A 20,710-nucleotide genomic window follows, 5' to 3' on the forward strand; every position below is an offset into this window, starting at 1 on the left:
CTTGCACTAAAGAAAAAATACAAAAATAAGGATAATCAAGAACATATTTTGAAAAAAGGTCGCAGAGGAGGAATGGGGATTCTGACAAATACAGCGGCTGAGTAATAGTTATTTATTTCTCTGTCGAAGTCTTGGTATTTTGGCTTCAGGGTACTTTATATTTGGAACACCGGGGGGGGGGGGGGGGGTCACTCAGTCAAGTTCTCATATAGTCAATGGATGATTAGTGTTTCTGTTATAACTGCCAACATCGCAATCTGGTGATTTTTATGCTGAGAGGGGTAACCGATAATTGTTAACAAATCTCCATGATCCAGTGCTTTTCAGGAGGGTTGGCTAGTGTACTGCTACCAGGCGGGGGTCTTGGTGCAACTTAAAGAAGTCGATGCTCATTTGTGTTTTTTTGTTTATCATTTATTCTGGATATGAATGGGAACCGGCTCCGCTAGAAATTGCTTTAACAGCAGGATTGTGCAAATCAGGCAGGAAATGTCTCAAACCTCTGCTGAGAGATTTTTCCTTTGAGAAATAGAGGTCTTCTTAACTTTTTTTTTCAACCATCTGGCCTTTATCTCCAGAATGTGACTGCAATGTAAGTTTTTTTTTAACGATAAAACAATAGATTGTGCTGAGAAAGATGACTTAATGTGAAATCATATGTAAACTTTTTTTTATTCTACTGGGAAAAAAATAAAAATCACCAGCAGTGTTTACAACCATCCATTTAAAAATACAGTCCATAAAAAGTATCCACACAGTAACAAATTATGCACTGATATATATTTTATATTCATCCATAGGATCTTGTGAGGAAATAAAACAGAAATGTGCAAACATCTGTATAAAACATGTGGGGGGGGGCTTGTAACAGTGATGGTAACAGAGTCGTGGCTCTGAGGAGAAATAACGTTAAAAATGTAAAAATAATAGCAAACCTGGCAGTTAGATAACAGGGCTGGACCCTCTAGTGAATTTGCTAAGCCTTTTGTTCCAGATGTTGTTGATCCAGTAGGTTATCCAAATAAAAAAGGTGATTGTTCCCAGAATCATAAAGGATTCTCTGGAGTGATCTCACCTCTCCGTAAACCCCAGAGAAAACAGAGAATATTGAGCTTCTTTTACAGACAATAACCCTTATTTACTAAGATTTTTGGGTTACGCAGAAATAATGTATCTTGACTTTCCTAGCAAAGAAAAGAACGCCTCTTCAATGATGCATATTTGAATTTTATGTCAGGAATTGGTGATGCGGGACCCAAAATCCAGAAGACTGGGCCTGCTGGCAGAAACATTTAATAAAGAAACTTCAACTTAACAACACCCAACAAACGTGGTGACAAAGCAGAAGACCTGACAATTGAGAACTAAAAACCAGACACTTGAATGTACTGAGAGTAATTAACATAAATGAAAACAGCTGTGGGTGATCATCAACGTTAACTTCATGTGATTGATAGAAGAACGACTTAAACAGAAAATGATACCAACACAAGTGAACTAACAAAACCAAATCCAGGAGCACAATCCTTATATTTTACTTTTAATTCAAATTTAAAAAAAAATATATATATATTTATAAAAAAAAAATTTTGGCAGACACAGTGGCAATAAATACATTTTTTACCAACTATATTTTGGTGTAGTGTGTGGGAATTGTTCACATGGAAGGCAGTTTGAGGACAGCTACAAGCACCTGTCGACTCACAAGCGCCCCCTGAAGGTGTAAACAGAGTTTGAAGGTAATAATGTCAGTCCTCACATCAAATCTACAAGCTCGTCCATTTAGCCACATTTTTACCTTAATAACAGACTACTGTTTGCTTTATCTCAAGTTTCCTTTGCGTTTGTTTTCTTTGCACAATTAGTTAAAAGAAAAAATAAAGAGGATTAATGTGCTGATAACGCATACTGTTAATGCTTTTAGATCAGGAAAAGCACAATTATTACAAAGAAAATGTCAAGATATGTTTAAATAACATTAAAAAACACCCAAATTAAGCTTGTAAACACATTCTGCTACATTTGTTTGTATTGCTCTTGTTATGGGCATATCCCTGGTTTGATTGTGAGTGATGAAAGCAAACCAAACATTAAGGTGTTACATTTATGAACAGTTCATTAGAGCCATGATAGATAGATGTGTTCAGCTGCTCTGTTCAGAGGGCTGAAACTAGCATTTCATCGTTTTTGAAGCAGTAAAATCTGGTATTTAAAATGAAACAATATATTGACTTTTTTTCAAAGTGGTTATCTCTTTTTTTGCATCAAACATCAGGGTTTAGTCCCTTTGACGATTCATCGAGGGATTTGTGGTCCACACACATACAAAAAAAATAGATATTACATTTTGTTTAAAGTTACACACAAAAAAATCATTGAATCATGTAATTTCATTTCGCAACAGGTGTTTAGGAGAAAGGGGCAAAGTCAGAGGGGAGGCAGGCAGTCTGGCTGTTGTGCAGGAGCTCAGTGGCGCATGTGTGAGGTCCGTGAGGGCGCGCGACCGCTGGCATGAGCTCGGACTGCGAGAGTTACCACAGCCGGGAGCGCATGCTCGTGGAAAGCTTCACGTGCCCGCGAACCGGTGGAGACCCCACGGCTGTCTTCTGCTGCGGCTTCAGCGACCTAAAGTTCTGCTGCGATGATCCCCACAGCTTTTTCCCCCACGAGTACGCCTACATGTGGAGACTCAGGTAAGACGCACGCGCGTGCGTCCGTCTGCGGATCTTTAACTGGGAGGTTGATGGTGAGACGTGCATGCCGAGGAATAAAAGCAGACCGATATACAGGACTTGATTTATGTTTTTTTTTTTACACCAAACTGACCAAAGTAAAGTCTGCAGCAAAGCATGGCACTGACAGCTGAACATCGGTTGATGGTGAAGAACATCTAGTGATGAAGCTGAGGAACATTTGATGATGCTGAGAACAACATGATGATGAAAATGCTTTTTGATGAAGAACGAAATCTGTTTAATGCTGGAGAACTTCTAATATGGAGAACACTGAATGATGCAAATTAACACGCCAAAAAAACCATCAAATTATGCCTAAAAAGATCTGTTTATGTTGTAGAATGATGCAATAGAAACTGCTGTTGCTGAAAAACATTTAATAATGGAACTGAACCCAGTGTGAAACAAGACTGTTTTTTGTGTTGCTGATGTAATTGTTCCAGCATAACAGATAAGAAGTCCCCTAAAATCACTTGAACTCCCTTTACCTATTGTAAGGAAGATGATGAAAAATGTTCATTTGGCTTCAGCTACTGTTGTTAACACTAACTGTGCACAGACAAGTATGGCTACTTTGGCTTACAGAGTAAGTCAAAATACCGTCTGCCTATAGTTGCTGTGCGTTTGATCCAGCTTCTGGCTCCAGTGCACTCCTGAAATACTTGATAAAATAATCATTTCTCCTCTTGAGGCTCAAACTTCTCACACTCAATGGGGAAATTCTTTTATCTTCAGCAGCAAAAAAGATATTCAGAAATACAAACAGCAAAAAAGTGGCATTCACAGAAGAATTATGATAAGACATCAATACATCATACACTCCATATGATGTGGTAAGGAAGTGCAGGTGTTTTTTTATGTATGAGTCAAAGGACCATCAGGACTGGCCAACTGTATCTTTCCTGTGTAGTTTTTTTTTTTCTAGTCACAGCTCATTTTTAGCAACACTTCCCCAAACGTGTTGCTGTTGGAACAGAGTGACTTTTTACAGGCAGCTTGGTTCAATTTTTCTGCTTAAAATGCCATGTATGAATTAAAAACCAAATCAAATGCAGAGGATGACATTTTCTGCATTCCTGCCCACATCAGCAGAGTCCACCAAACTTTCCTCAGTAGAAAGAACTATTTGGTCATCAAACAAATAAAGTGAAAGTCCCAAATGTGAAGTCGGTCAGCCTTGTGTACGTAAAGTTTTTGCTTTGAACATATAGTTATAAAGTCTGGTCTTTCTTCTTTCTTACTTTTTTTTAACAAAAAGATTTTAAGATCACATCTCAGAAAAAAGTATTTCCTCATCTTTTCTGTTGTGAAGTTTTCTAAGTTATCAGAGTTTATGCAGCTGTGCTCTGGTTTTCTGTCTCTCCCATGTCATGTTTCCTCTGCTCCTCTGACAGTTGTGTTCTTTTTTCTGCTTTGCAGTCTCAGAGCTCTCGTGGGTCTCTCCGTGGCAGCTGTGGTTCTTCTTGCATTCATCGTCACTCTTTGTGTCCTCTGCTATCTGTTCATCACCACCAAACCTAGGGGTCTGGACAACGGATTGCCTCTCAGAGCGCCAGGTACTGCCCACTTTTGTGTCTGTGGCTTTCTGCTGCAGCGGAATCATCAAGCTCTGAGCGATTCATGACTCTGACAGGTAAAAATGACTGAAACTAACAGCAACATCTCTGAGCAAGAGCATAACGACTTCCACTCTGGGCTGCTGACAAAAATCAATGATTACAGAGACGTTGCTTGTCATTTAGAAGTCTGTCTGGCTTGTTAGATAGACTTTTATTTGTGGTACAAAATATTACTCTCAGTTGAAATGATATATTTTCATCTTACCTGACAAGACTTTCAAATCAAGAAACAGAGATCTGAATTTTCTTCCTCTGAATCGTCCTCAAATTTAGCATTATTTGATTTTATTTCTGTCCATGGACAACTGCGTGCAGGGCATTGCAATGGTCAGTGCTGCAGGTTCCAATCCAGCTTAGATTGCGTATTTTCTATAAAAATGCATTAGTTTTGCAAACATCTAACTGTGATCCAAAAACAAGCCTCATAGCTTGATTGCTTTTTTTTTCAGAGACCGATTTTCTTGTTTCAGTTATGCTTGTAATATTAGAGACTGGATGCCTCTAGGTTTTGGTGGGTGTAGGGTTGGCGTGTGTGAAACCAGGATTCGCTTCTAAGAGGGTGCAATGAGCTTCATCCAGTGTCGGTCCTGATGCAAGACCCTAAAGACCCTTCGCACTACTGCCTAACTATGTAGCCTCGATGGGGCCCAACAAAAATGGCGAGCAATATTTAGGCTATCCAGCAGTACAATTTTGAGCCAGATGCCAGCTAGGATGAGGAACACGAAGACATGCATGGTTCTATGTCTACAAGTAGATCCATTAGAATGGAGCAGAGCAGGGAGCTCATGGCTTGCAATAGTAGCTTCTATGTCTCTACTATAAGTAGATGTTTTTCCAACAGCATTGGAAAAAGCTTGCAACTGGCCAGCTGTCCAGGGTATACAACACCTTTGCGCATTGTAGATGGAACAGGTCCCAGCAATTCCATAATCCCTGAAATGATTAGGTGGGTTTAGAATATGTAGAGATAACAAAAGTTCAAAAGAAATGTCTGGTTTTATGTTTTTACTAGTTGTGTTAGTTTTTACTTTTATCAGCTTTGATGTATTTCCATGAACATTGTTGGACAGGAACATGTGTACAAATGCATGTCTAAAGATAACCAAATATGGATGAACTTTGGCCTGTGGAGACCAAAGAGGGTCTTTACCCATTTATGACACCTCTTGGTTTGACTTTCTGCATGGAATAGATGGAAAGATTGACGAGTCATGGAAAAGCAATTTTTTTATCTGCACATCTCTGACATTTAAATGTCAGAAGAATGGATTTTGTCCAAGCAAACGTTTTGCACATCTGCCAAACTTTTATAGATGTGAAAAATGTGCTATCATGCTGGAGCCGAGTGCTTTCATTAACGCCTGAAGTACTAGAGAAATGTGTATTAAAAAGGCTATTTTCTCTGCAGCGACTGGTTGGATGTTAAAAAGTCACCCCATCAACGACAGAAAATAACATCAAAGCCAACTAAATGTCACTTTTTTGTTGGCTTTTGAGCTCAACGTCACAATGTTTTAATACTGGCAAGGTGTTATTTTTCTGCCACAAACCTCCATTTTTCTTTTTCTTTCTCAAAGCTGTCAGACTGCACAGCCTAATAGCTTTATCTTACTTTTGTATGCTTTCTTCAAGCTTTTTGTCCTTCCTAGAAAACCAGTTGGACTTCTGATTTTTCTACTCGCCGTGCGTCTCTTTCTGCTCCAGAGCTCCCCTTGATTCGTTGATCTCAAAGCAGTTTTGTTAACAGCATGAGCTCAAAGCTCTTCATATATTTGATGTCATTCTGTTTCTAAATCCCCCTACACTTAGTTGGTGTCTGTGTTAAAGTCATGTCTGAAAACACAAGACAGTATTAAAAAACAAGCACAAGACTCCTGTACAATTTCTTGCTAGGAAACAGACAACTGTCCAACACCTCTGCCTCCAACAGCTCTGCGGTTGCCTGTCAAACCTCCCATTTTATTAAGAATAGGTTGCCCTGGTTACAGAAAAGACTAATGAATCTATAAGATGCAAGGTCAGTAACAATAGACTCATTTGAACTTCTTGCTGTAGACATTAGAGTGTTAGTTCACAGTTCCTGAATCGGGTCTCAACAGTTTGGATCCCAAACTCCCTCTGCTTGCTCAGACGTCCCCATTCCTCTAGATGGTATGTGGAGAAAAAAATCCCTATACAGCAGCCTTCAATGTGAAGGCCAACAGAGTTCAAAAAGCAGTCTTCAAAACAGCAGTTAGAATGATTATAAAGAAAATAAAGTATATACTCCCAACAATTGGACCTCATTATTTTTCAGTCACGTATTTGGAAAAATAGAAACAGCCTCATAATACCACAAAAAAAACGTTACACACAAACGCTAGTTTTAAAGGGCACTGCAGCTTTGTAATTAGCTATTATGGTCTGGTTGATAATTGGTTGTAATTCTATTTTTATAGTCAACAAAAATGAAAATAGCTTCACTTTTTTAGATCGGGAATCCTGGTAGTTTTTTATGTTTTAACAGAAGGGATGCAAAAGAATCACATCCTGTGCGCTATTAGACTCTACAACACCTCATAGACACTTTGTTGTGTTATTTATTGTATTTTAGAGCTATTTATTATCTGTTATCTGAAGGGTTTTGCTGTTGTTTTTTGAGTTATGGTAACCAATCAATTTCCCCAGTGGGATCATCCATCCATCCATTCATCCATCAAGCAACACTTGATTACAGTTTTTGCATCTTGGGGGGCCCAACAAGTTGTAACGTCTATGGCGGTGTCAATTTTATTTTGAAAACAGAACAAATTCATATTAAAAAATAAAAAAACAGCACTTTGTATTTACTCCTTTTATCTCTGTATTTGTAACATTTACCAATTAAAATGATCTCATAGTAACAAAAAAGGAGAGGGTAACACTTTTGATTTCCAAAAATCACTATACTTCCTGTAACACGTGATGTTTTTGAGCCAATTTCCTTTTTTGGGGAGAAACTCTGTAGATTGAATAGGTGACAAGCGTAGTGGAAATAATGATCTGTGAACAATTGTGGCACATCGAAATGGCCCAATTAAGGACGCAATCAGATGCTAGTGTTTTCTAAATTGTGTGGCTGTGACAGCTGAAATGCCAGACTTTGCATTCAGAATAGTGAAAAAGAAAAGCCTTAAGACGGTCAACCACATTGATTGGAAGCATCTTCGCCTACCTCAACAATGTTCTGAAATTGAGCAAATGACAAAATAGGATAAGTTTTGTGAAACCCACCCGCCCATCATTCAAAAACATGTGCCTAGTTTTGCAGATGTTTTACACTTTTACAAAACCAAATGAGCCGACTTAAAAGAAGTGCCCACTTTTCCATCCAAATGTGATAAAAATAATGTTTAAAGGTGGATAATCATATTCGAGTCAAAATTGTGGCCTTCTGAAGCCAGCCTCCAATGGTCTTTTGAGTAACTGCAACATTTGGTGTTTTTAGGTTTGCTTCATCTTTGGGAAAGGGATGTGGGGGCCTGAATGAGAGCAGCATGGGGGTTTGTTTATCTGTTTTGGCATCTGTATTTTAAATATGCCAGTACTGATTTTATTTTGCATCAATTTGGATTACCCATATTTTACTTTTGGTACATTTCTTTCTATTGCACTGGATCTGATATTTCTCAACCACTGTCTGCTGTATAGGGATGGCATTAAACTGTTTGCATCATGAAAAAAAGAGTACAACATTTAGTGCCTTGTTTCCAGTTTTACGTTCTGATCGCTTTTACCAAGCCATGAACTCTGGCTGGATTTTGCATTTCTGTCAACAGTCATAAATAGGAATACAAACCAAAAAGCAGTAATGACACAGACAATATAAATAAATTGAGCCTTTACCTACATCTGCTTCCAAAAGTGACCAAAAATAGACCTGGACAAACACCAAACAAAGTGAAAATCCAGCCAGGAGAAAGATCATCTAGAGTTCTATGCAAAAAGGCCATGCCATTAACGTGTATCTCAAAGCAAAGACTCAACACTGCCCTCTCTTTGCTGTGATTCCATACCAGAAAGATCTAAAAGGTTTAAAGCACAAAACCATACCATTCAGGTGTGTGCAGTCCTCTTTAATGAAAAATGTTTGGGCCAAGTTTAGGTGCTCTGCGGCCGCTGGCCTCTATAGATGTGTGAACTGCTAAAGGTTAGTCATGAAATTATTCATTTGTAAGAAAAAGTTTGGAAATTCTGCAATGGACTGTGTCAACACATTACCGTCTTGTAGCAAATTAAAGAGCAATGACTTAACCAAATATTAAAGGACCTAGCAGTATGTCACAATTATTGCCTTGCAGTTTCGTGAGTGAAATGGATTTTGATAACGCTGAAACCAACCCCACAGGCATTGAAGAGGAAAGAAGATCCACAAAAGGTGTTGCCTTTGAAATGGCAATACTGGCAATGAAGAAAGGAGTGATTCTAACAAGCCATCAAATTAAAGGCAATGACAGAAGTTTGTTTACCACTTTCAAATGGTTCTGTCATCAAACAAGATTTGAAAAGGTTTAGTCCTTTATTTAAATATGCATCTTTACTCCAAAAAACAAAGTTAAAAGCCTTCTTTTAACCTGATTATGAATTACAAATTCCAAACCCATGATTTCAAGTCAAAGTGCTACAAATGATGCTTTTGTGACAGAAAAGCATATATGAAAAGGAATGTGAGGATGCTGACGTCAATGCTGATATGACAAAGAGCATACAGACAGTCTTGATCTGCAAGGCAGTGTATCAAAATTATCAAGCAAGACATTGAGCCTACTAAACGGCACTTCTGGATCCTGTAATTCATCAGCCTGTAAAATAGCTAAGGCCGAGAAAGAAGGGCTGATGGAAAAGGCTGCTGCTCTAACGAGAAAACAAAAGAATAGATATAGTCTGGAGGCTGAATAATGAAAAGAAAGTAAGATGTGGAACTAGAGGCTGAAATGCTAGTGCTGCAGTAAGGCGGCTCTTTGTGTTTAGAGCTAGTGATGTGGGATGAAATTTCAGCTCAAACTACAGGAACTCCTCTGTAGTTAAAAGACTTAAAGACCAAAAAACAGCAGAATAGAATTGTTAGGCAAAAGAATTTGTGCCTTATCCCATCACTTAGCCAAGCTCACCAGCACTCCTAGCATATGGACCAGAAGTGTGATCATACAATGCAGTCATGGGCCCAGAACCCACTCAAGTTTTATAAGACACTAAAAGAGAATGCCACTCTCAAACTTGGTTTACAACAAAACGACAAACCATGTAACACACCTTAGCATTCCTGTGCTTTTTACTTTTTTTGCCCCTGGATGATTGTGTGGGTCATGTGAAGCGGTCTTGTGGACCAATAACATGGTCCATAAGTAACTGGCAAGGATACCAAAGGGCAGAAGGTTTTTAATGGAGCTTTTGGGCAAAAAACATAAAGCATTCATGTCGCACCCAAAAAGTTATTTAGAGGACATTCAAGCTATACAAAACTTTCAAGACCTTTAAAGTCCAACTCCAATCATCTTTTGATCCATTGTTAAAGTGTTCCCAGTGGTCTTTGAGTTAAAATTATGACGTTTTTAGGCATAGTTTTCTAGGACATAGTTTCTGCAGAGGGACAGTAGTTCATTAGGAATTTACCTCTGAGTTGTGGGCGAGACTGTTGGTGTGGAAGTAAGTCTCATCTGATTTCCAATCATCCCTTTGTTTAAACGCTCTCTCCCACTGGCTTACAGCTCCCCACACACCCAGGCTAACATTAGTGGTGGTGCAACAAAAATGGCAAGCAATATTGGAGCTACCCTTCCATACAGTTTTGAACCAGATGCCAGCTCTGACGAGAAAAATAAAGACGTTCATGGATTTTTGTCTACAAGTGGATGCAGGGAATGGAGTGGAGCAGGGATCTTGTGGGATGCCGATTGTAGTTTGTACGTGACATCTACAAGCTTTATTGAAGACCCTTTTTCATTTGCTTCTGATTCACCACAACTTGAACAAAAAAATCTCAGAAAAGCAGTTTTAATCTTAATTGTCCTCGATCATGAGAAAAATGCCACAAGAACACCAAAAACATCATTTTCAGTAGAAGGGGTCTTTAAGAAGATGATGTCATATCTGAAATACAGTAAATGGTAGAGCTTAATGTACCGTCCGTTATGAAGCAAACTGACCAATAAGAAACTTTACAGGAATGACGGAAGGGTTAAGGGGAACATTGAATGACTTGGTCAGTGTCTTTGAACATCACACAAAAATATTGCCTCATCCTCTATATTTTAGACCATTAAGACATGATCAAGTCCAGCAATAAAAGGTGTAAAAAGAAAGCTCAATAAGTACTGAGATCAAAAGCAGTATTCATGTTACAACCATAAGAAAGCCACCGCACTTGCAGTGTCACAAAATCCAAGGCAGCCACCAAGAGCCTGCCTCCTTATTCCTGTTATACTGTGAGTAGACTCATTCATCCTTGAAGTGAACAAATCCAACAATGATTTCTCCAAAAGAGGACATAGAATTCCTTACAGGAGTATGTTTTGTATGTTTAAAGGTTGGCTACTAGAGTAAAAATGTAGGTGACGCCTTAGCTGTGACAAATGCAACTGCAACAGTTACAGCTACTGCATACACTGATTAGAAACATCAGTCTTCAGTGCGTTTGTGAATCATGAGAAGTACATCACCAACAACTTGATAAAGAGAGTATGCCCGAAGGGATCCTGCACACAAAAACAAGGGAATGTTGGTTAGTAGGCATTGTATCACTGGACTTGGGAAATCCGAAAGTATAACATTTGTCAAACTTCCAGAATTGTATGCCCACTCCAAGCCATTCCAGTCTCTAGGAACAATATTCCCTTTCAGCAAAATGTAACAAAAACTGGGCTATCTTAGAACCGTCATGATGCGCAACTGTCTATACTAGTGGAATTTCTGCTGCCAAACCAGACAAGTTGTACTGTCTGTCCATGTGTATGTCTGACAAACATCGATTAGAATTTTAATAAGATAATCACCATCCCCATCAGTCCCTTCCAAACAGCATACAGTTCCATCAGACATTGTTAGCATATCTTGGTGGCTACACTTGATCCCTCCGGTCTGTTCTCCGTCAGCCAAATTAAGGGAAACCATGAATGATTAATAGCTGTTGCTGAGGTTTTATTCAAGCTTTTGTCCCCTCTTCCTCAAAGGGTGAATGCAGCAAAAGAGGTGTTGGTAGGCCATAGCTTGACAGAAGGAGAAGGGAAAGCTTAATAAAGCTTAATAAAGAATTTGCACAAAAAAACTGAGGTTTTGGTTGTTTCAGTGTAGATCTTTGCCATGGTGGAAGCAAAGCAATGTTGGATCAGGTTGCTAAATGGATGGGATATTATTTAAGAATGCCAAGTATGATGATTAATCTTTTAAATATCTGGCCTGCATTAGCCAGACGTGTGTGATTGGCTAAAGAACAGGGAAGTGGATCGAGGACAAGACATGAAAAATTGTGCTGGACACAGAGAAGACATTATTATTTGGACTTTTATTGGACTATTTGGAGACAACTGGCATCTAATGGACCAATTTATTCACAGACTAAAAGGAAGGTTTGAGAGGAATATCTATAAAAAAAAATGATGAACAGCATTCATAAATGATCTCGATAAGAAAGGCTGCTATGGTGTTCTTTGGTATTCTAACAGAGTTCAGGAAGGAGAATATTGTGCTGATATTCAGCTTATCTTCCATCAAGTAAAGGTGTCAGAAAAGCTAATGGACTTTCCTCTTTTCTGTGGTGACCTTTAGGAGACACATCAGTCAACCCAGTGGAGCACAGGATGACAGTCTGGCTCTTTGGAAAAGTTTCATCCCCAAGTTGTGTCAACTATGGCGATGAATCATACACTGATCACTACCACTTTTTACAATACTTTCTATGTGAACGGTTTTTATGGCAACAAATATTTTGAGAAATATTGCTGTCCTGACCAAGATGGCAGTGTCTTTTACAGTCTGAGTCAAACTCTCATCCAACAATGTTGCCTCCATCCACACCCAAACATAACTAAAACTAGATCTGGACAATGACCACAGGCACCTTACACTCCTTGGAAGGTAAACCTCAGTCCATCCACTTTATTAACCTGGTGTATCCCTTTTTGGGTCATGGGGCTGCCAGGTCATAACCCAGGTACTGTTGGGTGAAGGTGAGGTACATCCTGGAAAGATCGCCATTTTGTTGCAGGGCCACAATCAAGGGTACCTTCTCGTTGTGAGGTGCGAGAGTGCTAACCACTGCGCCTGCATGTAGCCCCCGAAGGTAAACATGTTGCTTTAAAGGGCCTAGGTCATGCAAAATCCAACTTTTTAGCTTGTTATAATAGTTAATTCCTCACAAAAAACAGCCCCAAAGCCAGTAATTTGATCCATTCCCGTAATTGTTCCTCTAAAAACTTGCACTCTGAGCACCAGCCCCCCCGAATCCACGAAAATGAGCTTACATTCATTTGTATGAAAGTTCAAGGAAGAGTCTGCACTGCGGGCACCACCCCCAGGCCGTCAGCACTGCCCCCAGGCTAACACACACATCCACTAGCGGAGCTAGCAGTGATTGGCAGTGATCGGCAAAACGTATTTGTAAGACATTTTGTTTGTTTTCATGGGTGAAATACAGACACCACCGAGGCTGGCCCTAGGTTGACATCATGAAATGGGCGCTACCCACATGGAGCAAAAGGCGGAGCCTCAGAGATCAGGGTATGAGAAATGAGCTGTGAAAATTACTGAAAGTTATTTTCAGTCATGCATTTCCGATTGTAATAATGTTCAAGAAAAACATTCTGTAAATGTGTAGTAGCTCAGTCCAACGTTTGAACTACTGTTGTGGTGGTGTTGGTCTGACGTCCTAGAATGGTCGACATGCCTTCATGAAGGAAAGATTCTCACAGGGAACCAAAAAATTACAAGGACAACTTTGTTTAATTTTGTGGCAACGGTCAGAAACCATTTGCCCTTCTGATCAATGCACCCGGCCAATAACTGGTTGCACCTGTACCCAACATGTCTAGCTCCCACAATAGCGACACCCACAGTACAAATGTTACATGTAAAGTTTGACTCCTACAAATGAGTTTTGGTCATTTTGGTCACAGAAGTGCCAAGAACTCACTCTGCTCAGACAGAAATGTGGTTACAAAGCTGCAACTGAGCTCCACCTTCGCGTGGGATTTTTATTGTAAGTTTTCTATCTTTTAGGTTCCGGCTACAGTCCTCCAGGAGCTGGTCTCAGTCACAGCAGCACCCCGACTGGAGCCCATGGCCTCAAGAAACACTTTGTTAGGGCCAAGCTGGACTGTGACAACCAGCAGCCTAACCCTGACCCTGACCGGCTTTTCCAGCGCTGCTTCATGGCTACTGTCACATCCATCAATGTAGAAGGTCCTGCGTAGGTCGGCTTCTCTGCTTACATGTGTGGAAACTACCTGGTATACTTTCATAATCATGATAAAAATGTGTTATTTTTGTCTTTGAAAAGAAAACATGCTGAAGTAAGTTGAAAGGATGATGAAAACAGAAAACCCTGTGAAGATAAAAATAGTGTTCTTGCTTAAATTGTTTTAATCAATTTGCCATGCAGCCAAAGCAAAAGTCAAAGCCGATTCTCATCAGATCCACCTCATGATCTTTTATCCATTCATGAAGAGTACTCCTAATATCAATTATCTGAAGCATCTAATCCAGACGCTATTTTTAACAAAGTCCTAACCAAAAACTGAAAAGCTCAATAGAAGAGGCAAGCTGCATACAGCCAGGATCAGCAGGAAAAGATCACTGTCCTGTCATCAGTCTACCTTATTAATGTCCTATATTTACTCTTTCAAATCAGATTTAACCAGAGCAACAACTCCTGTGGCTTATGTGACAAGCCAACCAGACTATGGAAATGTATTATCCTCCTGGAACGCTGTCTTGCCTTGTGTGACAACAATTCAGGAGGAAAGACACGCTTTTGAAACTAAAACACAAAGCAAAGAAAACAGAGCAATCAATTAGACAAAGTTGCCGTAAAAAAATTTTTTTTTTTCATTTGTTCAGTTTTCATTCTGATTTTTTTAGAGGGGTTGCATACCTGCGGTACAGAAGTCAGACGTGACGTTCAGTAAGCAAAACTCAGATCTCCAACTGTTTTAATCTGATAAAGACTTCAACCTGTTCCATTACTGCCCCGGTATTCTGTCCACACTGTATATTTGTGACTCATTTAACACTAAGCTTCACCCTCACCTTAAAAAAGGCTGTGGTTGATGTGATTTTGCTAAACCCCGGCTGAGGATTAATTGCCTTCCAATCCCCAGTGAAGAACTCAAAGACAAAAAAACCTTCCAATTTTATGTGACCAAGTAATGACATAAGAAAGGCAGAATGTATCGAGTTCTAAAGAGGCACAAGGTGAATGATTGCCTGGGAGGCAGGTGAAGGTGAGGGCGGAGCCAAAACATGACATTCTTTTAGTCTCATGGACTGACCTGTTCAGCAATTTGGCTTTTCCTGTCATCTCTGCACATTTTATTCTTCTGCATATGTGTGCAACTTTGCTTTAGGGGCACAGTTTTGTGTTTGTGTTCTAAAACTAAAACAAAAAACAGAAATAAATGAAGCTGTGTTCAAAGGACTGGTTAAATTTCGTCTCTTGTTCCTGCTCGTGTTCCAGACTAATATGGAAAAAATACTGGTTGAAAGCAATACCCATCCATCCATTTTTAAAACCTGCTGTATCCTTTTTGGGCTCCCTGGTGTGCTGAGCCAACCTAGGGCACCCTTGGGCAAAGGATGCACCCTTGGGCAAAGGGGTGCATCCTGACCAGGTCACCAGTCTGTTGCAGGGCCACACACGCCCACAAGGAGACGCACAAGGAAAAATTGGCAAACTCCACAAAGAAAGGTCCCAGTCTGGATTCAAACCAGGGTCTTCTTGTTGTGAGGCAAGAGTGCTAACCACTGCGTCACCCTGCAGCCTTTCGAGAGACATGTGAAGAAAGAAAAGTAAAAATAGTTTTTACTTTCAAAATACTACCAGTGTTTGTTTAAAGCAGCAGGAGTACACAAAAATGCTGCAGATCACGAGATTTGTCTTAAAGTCCCATTTCGATCATCTTGTGATCTATTGAAGAAACGTTCCCATGGATCTTTTAGTTATGACTACCACATTTGCAATAAAATTAGGACAGTTTCTGCAGAGCGACAGGAGTTCATCAGAAATTTGAGTCCATTGATGCAGAAGCCTGCCCCTATTTCCCATCATCTGTTTGCACTTTCTCCTGCTAGCTAACAGCCCCTTATACTCCCAACCCAACATTACTGCTGCAACAAAAACAGAGCAATATTGGAGTTATCCAACTAGAAAGTTTTACCCAGATTCCAGCTCAGACGAGGAAACTGAGGACATTAATGAATCTAATATTCAATTCAATTTTATTTGTATAGCCCAAATTTGCAACAACAGTCATCTCGATGGGCTTCATATCGGCAGTCGACAATTGGATTAAACAGAATGAAGCAGAACAGGGACCTGCAGATTGTAGATTATGTCACAGCTACAATCTTTTTCCAATGACATTTTTTCGTCTGCTCCTGATTTAATCATTTTGAATTAAGAAATGCGATTTTAAACATATATGCCCTTCATGATGAGAAAAATGCCACAAGAACATGTTAAAAAACACCAAAACCACAATTTTCATTGGAGTGGGTGTTTAAGCTGCTCTTTTACAATAACTACATGGATGTATAAACTATAATGTAACTGATTTTTAAAGCAGATTAAGTTGTTACAAAACAACCCCATTATTATTCTGCAATATTTGTGCTTTAGACATTTTTCGTCCCCTCTCCAGTATTTTTGTCATAGACTTTAATATAATGGGTCCCGAAGCGACAAAGGCTTGAGAGCAATGCTCAGCAGAATCATTTCTAGCCTGAAGGTTTCCAGCAGAGATGACAGCAGCTCCTTTTCTCTCTTCTCTGCGGGTTCCAAGAAATAAAAGTGTGTGCAGAGAATATACATTTACAACCTGACAGGAGGAATTGTTTGGCCGGAGCCACCGTGTTTGTTGGTCCATAGCCTTGGGAAATAATTAAACCACCAGCCGATCTGGCATTCTGAGCAGCAGACAGTCGGTGATGCTTTGATTCCAGAGGCGATTTACTTTGGATCTGTTGTTACGAGTTCAGGGGTTGAAAGGCCCACAGCCTACTGTGGCATTTCATTTTTTTCAGCTACAGCTACCTTGAAATGATGCTCTACTAAACCAGTCTGCCTTAACAGCAGGGTGTGCTCCACTTTTAATCTTCTGCTAATTATGAAATACACCTACAAACTTTGATATAAGAGCGTAAGGGATTTCATCAGTTACACCATTTTGAAACAGTTCTACCCTTAATCCCTTGACAGCTATAGATGCAAATCAATAGGCTATAGATTAACAGTAACCAAATTTAGCATCTACAGTCAGATCCATAAATATTGGGACAGCTGTTTGGCTATATACACCACCACAATGGATTTGAAAAAGGCCTGGGCGAAAAATCGATTAAATGAATTTGAATGTTTTGTTACGGGCGATTTTAAAAAAATAACTAAATCGAATTTTTGTGTAATCGTGCATTTTTGGCTCCCCAGAGCTTCCATAGCGTTAGTTTCACAAGGTGGTATGGCAAACGACAAACAACAACATCATAGCACACACGAAACAGCAAGAGACAACATGGCTACCGGTGAGAGTGGGAAGTTTGTTCCCAAGAAAGGAATAAAATCCTCTGTTGCTTGGACGTGGAGGAAGATACCCCCCCCCCCCCCCCACGCTGCAACATTTGCCTAAAGCCCATCACAGTCAAAGGCAGCAGCACCACAAACCTATTCCAACACCTGGGGGAAACCTTTTATTACTGTTCTCCTTCACTCCGTAACTCCAAACATGAACGCGCGCGCACCCCCAACACTTGTGCACGCTGTCACTCACTCTCACGCGGCACACGCTCTGTCCTCTTACACACGCACCATGCTGACACACATACTCATTCTACAACACCTATATAGTTAGTTTATTAGTTAGATAGTTAGTTGTCACTGTTATTTGTTAATAAAGAATACTGCGTTGTAATTATTACTTGTACAGCTATTCATTTGCGACGCTGCCGCCGGAGGATTTTTGTGTTCAGCGGCAACGTTCATCAGCGCGGTGATCAGAAATCCCACACCGTCACAGCTCTAGTTTATATCTTGTGGGACACAAAAAAATGCAACTTCTCCAGTACCGTTAGCAGAACCGCTGAGGTCAGATCTTACAGACACTGCAGTCTTGAAGAGTGTTGCCCCGGGGCTCGTTCAATACCGGGGCTCGGTACCCATCACTAGGAAAGGGGCACGGTAGAGAACAATCACCGAAGCAGTCGCTTTGCATATAGCCAAAGACATGGTACCCATATATACCGTGGAGAAGACTGGGTCTATTAATTTATTTACAACCTTAGACCCCAGATATGAGCTGTATTGTTAATCCTTTAGAAAATGGTGCTACTCTCAAGGTGAATGTTTGTCTCCTTTTAGTCTAGACTACAAAGTGTGACTCAAAATACAGCTGGGACTTTGATTCCAATAGTGTGTTCATTTATTTATTATTCATCCCAGAAATGGGGGTTACATTTGACCTGGGTTTGATTAAATAAAAGCAAAATTTGCTTTAAGTTGTCTGCCGTTTGCACTTATTGCATTCCTTAAGTGGGGGGGGGGGGGGGGGTCAAATTAAAAAAAAAAAAAAATCTGAGATTTCGCCCAGCCCTAAATGAAGAGCTTAAATAATGACTTTGTCTTCAACATGGCTGACTGTGTGTCTGGTGGGACACACCCTTAGCAAGAAATATGTCTGCAAGGAGCATGCACCAACTCTCTGCACATCCTGTGTACAGTAGTGCAGACTAAAAGCTCCACTATGGGCATAAAGAACTGTTCCATGTTCTGACTTTTTGACTTATGTTCTATTAGGATTTTCTGTTTCACACAAAAACATTAAAAAAGGGGAGAAAATCTCTCTAACTCTGCCACTGCTGGTCCCAAGCCTGGATAACAAAAGAAGAGGGTGAGTGAGATTTTATAGTGATTAACCAAAAATATGTCACTAAAAGGAAGATAAAAATAAGTAAATAAATATGTTCATAAAAGGAAAGGGGTCACTAACATCAGCCAATATGATTTATTCTGTGAGAGTCATGAATGTGCACCCCAAATTAGAAAAGAGTTGGATGAAGATTTTTTAAGATCCACTAACTCTAAAACTGAGAGTGTAACCCTTGTGCTATCCCAGGCATTTTAACATTGGGAGTTGGGTCATCTAGACCCACTAGACAGTGCTCTGAACCTTTTTTCTTCAATGATTTGTGATCTTCACTGGTGTCTATGGATTACATGAAATCTTTCCACCTTTATCCACCTTTGTCATGGTAGGGAGAACACGTCAATATAAGGGGGGGGTCATCTAAGATGGCACAAGGGTTAACCTGGTGGTGGCGCTAAAGCAAAAGTCATACAATCACCAACACCAACAGGGTTCAAACTCTTGTGGTCATCAATGGTATCAGTAAATTTGTGAAGATTTGAATGAAAACTTTTCAAGATACATTCATTCTAGTTTAAATGTTTGGCCTGATGCTGGCGCTAGAGAACAGGTCAACCCACTGATCTGTTTCATTATCAAGGGGTTCTTTGTGTATTCAACAAATAAACAGTGTGCCTGACACAACAACTTGGTTAACAATTTCATGTAAATCACTTTCTGAAGGAAAATATCCCTGGGGTCAAATTGACCCCAAGGATGAAATGTGTGAGAAATATTTAAGGATAATACGAGGGTTAATCTGAATTGGTTTGACCGCAACATTTATTTTGTAAGTGATATTCTTGATTTGAATGGGGAAATTCTTCAATTAGCAAAAGCAAAAATGATATGGAATGTTCAACCAAGGAATTTCAGATAATCTACAGAGCTATTCCAATTGCTTTAATACATTTAATAAAAAACATAATATTAGCTTCCAATGTTCACATTAAACTTCCAAATTTAGTAATATGAGAGAAAAAACTTAATGAAAGAAAAGTGATCATAAATATCCAAACAAATCCTTTAAAGGTCAATTGTACCATGAAATATAAAATAACTGAGACACCTGTCACATCAGGTGCTTAACTATAGAATTTCTTAAAATGAATTTGCCTCATACAATTCACAGAAAAAGATATTTTTTTGTATAATAGAAAGTTGTCAAACGAGACAACAAAATTAGTGATCATCCTCCTGATTTGGGGAAAATATCATATTCAATAAAAAAAGGGGATAAAAGATCGGCCAAATTTCCTGTGTTTTAAAAATTAAGTCAGACTGAAATGTATTCAGAACTCAAGTCCTTTTATTGATGACTTTTGTAAATCTGCTACAGAACGGTTACTGGTCCAGATTGTTGATTGCCTTGAAATTCAATTTATGCTGAAAGATTTCTATATTTTTATGTACGTATATGATTTTTTTGTTGTTGTTTTTTACCTTTTTTTGTCAAGAGCTGTGCTTTGCATCATTGTGTGGTTGTATCTGCGATAGTTTTGTAAAGATTATATTTAAATTAAAAAACAAAACAAAAGGAAATGTGGTACTGCGCTAACCGCCATTATGACTACAAAACAATGCATTGTGGGAAATGGTATTCTGTCAGTTCCTGGGGTTAAAAGTGATGCTGAACAGAAACGGCTGGCGGACAATGAAGGAAATCTGTGTATTTTGTTACTTCTTTCTGCAAATCAGTGAATCACTGATGAAAAACTAAACAAGATTTGTATTTATATAAATGGTTATGGTAATTGAAATCATCATCACCCGGATTATTTTATTATTAGAAATTGTTTTACTTGAAATTGATTATTTATTTTGGAGGGGGGGGGGGTTCAACAATGATCAATAACGCAAACTGTTTGTATTTTGTCAAAGGGCGGTTCTCTCAAAAATGGAAGTTGTTTCCGCATTTCCACTTAACACCGCTATTGACCAAATGTGGCGAACTTCCCCCTCAACTTTATTAAGATCAATCGAATTTCACTTTTGCAGACAATTGCAAACACTATGACCTCCACGAACAAGCTGGACAAAGACTTCAGAGTCTCCCATGAATAATAAATGTACATTTACGAAGGCAAGTAAAGACGACAATTTGAAGCTATCAACAATTAGTGTTGGCATTGGAGTGGATGACGCTGTCATCTACTTATTGCACAGAACCCTGCTACACCTAGAGGAACCTGGAAGCACTGAGAGAGTCACGTTCTTCGACTTCTCC

At 39.4% G+C, this 20,710-nt stretch overlaps 1 protein-coding gene across 1 annotated transcript; it reads left to right on the forward strand.

Annotated features, from left to right (window-relative positions):
- Window positions 1-1,624: 1,624 nt before the first annotated feature.
- LOC101157529 (membrane protein FAM159A) lies at window positions 1,625-15,005 on the forward strand. The gene is made up of 4 exons (XM_004068266.4): window positions 1,625-1,739; window positions 2,405-2,693; window positions 4,155-4,291; window positions 13,589-15,005. The coding sequence occupies exons 2-4, from the start codon at window positions 2,512-2,514 to the stop codon at window positions 13,780-13,782; spliced, it is 513 nt and encodes a 170-aa protein (XP_004068314.1). The 5' UTR covers window positions 1,625-1,739; window positions 2,405-2,511; the 3' UTR covers window positions 13,783-15,005.
- The last annotated feature ends 5,705 nt before the right edge of the window (window positions 15,006-20,710 follow it).

The sequence above is a fragment of the Oryzias latipes genome, chromosome 4 (assembly GCF_002234675.1).
Source record: "Oryzias latipes chromosome 4, ASM223467v1".
NCBI lineage: Eukaryota > Metazoa > Chordata > Actinopteri > Beloniformes > Adrianichthyidae > Oryzias > Oryzias latipes.